The 1,790-nt window shown below is 33.2% G+C and overlaps 1 protein-coding gene across 1 annotated transcript in view; it reads left to right on the forward strand.

Moving 5' to 3' along the window:
• The window catches only part of LOC119594057, a gene marked incomplete at its 5' end in the record, with an annotated part of 3,485 nt that extends 1,827 nt beyond the window's left edge, over positions 1 to 1,658 (forward strand). The window contains 2 exon segments of the mRNA XM_037943094.1: positions 773 to 892; positions 1,245 to 1,658. Coding sequence (XP_037799022.1) covers positions 773 to 892; positions 1,245 to 1,478 — 354 coding nt within the window.
• Between the last annotated feature and the right edge of the window lie 132 nt (positions 1,659 to 1,790).

Here is a 1,790-nt window from a genome sequence, read left to right on the forward strand (position 1 = left end):
ACAAAGATCGATGTTAACCAGAGCCAGGGGGGCCAGTTGCTATACCAGTCTATTCTAGTTTGTATGTGGCTGTAATCAAATTTATTTAGCTCTAGTTGTTGGGGTGTGGTCCTTGGGGGGGGGGGCACTATTATACAGTTTGCATATGCAAATGAACCTTTGAAACATCATTGATGGATTTGCTTTTCCCTGGAGAATTTAATTACATATTTTCCAACATATACGAAATTGTGTGCACACAAATCTAGCGGTCGTAAACATGACAAGTCTAATATGAGATAGATGCAAAGAATATGAAATATTTTGTCTGTGTAAACATATATTCAAATATATTTTGTAATGTCATTAATGTTTAGAAATGTGATTTTTTTCATTGAATTTTGGAAGTGGGACTAATAATGCTATTATAATAGCATGTTGTATAATTAGCATGAAATATTTGTCTTGGCTGTAACTCATTACGGTAACCTGTAAATTTCAAATGAAAGTACTTGGGAATCGAGAATATTATGATTCATTTGATTTACTGTATTTGATGGTATAGAAGATTCACTTGAATAAAGATGATGATAATAATAAAAAATATGGGCGCGGATATGCCCTCCTAAAATTTGGGTGCAACTAATATGCTGTCAAATGCTGTATATGTTTTGAAATAATGAATTGCTAGTATCTGAACAAAACTGAATAAGACAACAAGCTAGTATTGTTGTAGTAGTACCAATTCCAGTGATTTTCATAAATAGACCATTTTATTTCTTTTTTTGCACAGCTAAATCATTGGCAGCTTCCCACCTGTTCGCGAGCTGACAAGATTCTACATTCTATCTTCTTAGTGTGTCTCATTATTATGGCTGCTTGTGCTACAATCACAATCATCTGTTTTAAACATGTAAGTCGGTATAACTTATTTTCTGTTTCTACTAAAATTTCTCTCCGGGAATTTCAGGGTATGGTGAGTTTATAGGATTAACAATTATTATTATTCTGGTGTTGGCGTCATCTGTTATATATTTTGTGTGATCATTTTGCTAGAGTAGTAAAACTTTTACAATACATGATATAAATATGCCAGAATAAAAAAAGCTGTTTGATGACCTCGGAAATAGGCAAAGTTAATGTAAATGTGTTTTATACATGTAGATACACTCGCGCTTACACTCACACGTAATCCACTCTTCTCTCTCTAGACAGATCAGTGCCCAATTAGGTGATTTTCTAATACCTGCCTTCTGTCTTTTCAGGATCGAATCCTCCCAAAGAAGACAGATGACGCAGAACTAACGAAGTCTGAAGTCATCACATTAACGTGTGGCGTGCTTTTCTTTGTTGCCTTTTTTGTTGCCATGTATGTTGAAGTGAAAGCAAGAAATACACTGTATAGGCTATTTACACGTTTCATATATCTAAACCAAACGTGGCACATAGCGGAATATGATAGACGAAAAGATTCGCAGTTTGGTCATGCTCCAGTTTAACCCAACAGTGTGTGAGTTGTTAAATATTTTTGATGGACTTGTTACATGACATTTTAGTGTTTTGTAGGTGAACAAAAGAAACCGGTTCTTTGGTTATTTCTATGATGTATTGATGCTTTTTTACACATAATCTGTATTGTGCGTTTCATACTATTTGTAATTAAAAAATAATACCATTGATAGTTCAAATTTTTAACAATATTTTCGAAAACAATGCTGACATTTTGTTTTCGAGATGTTCTGAGATATACAATATTTTGCTTATATGTGATGTATATCGGACGTAAAATAAGATAAAACAACTTATTTAAT

Source organism: Penaeus monodon, chromosome 33, assembly GCF_015228065.2.
Source record: "Penaeus monodon isolate SGIC_2016 chromosome 33, NSTDA_Pmon_1, whole genome shotgun sequence".
Lineage (NCBI taxonomy): Eukaryota > Metazoa > Arthropoda > Malacostraca > Decapoda > Penaeidae > Penaeus > Penaeus monodon.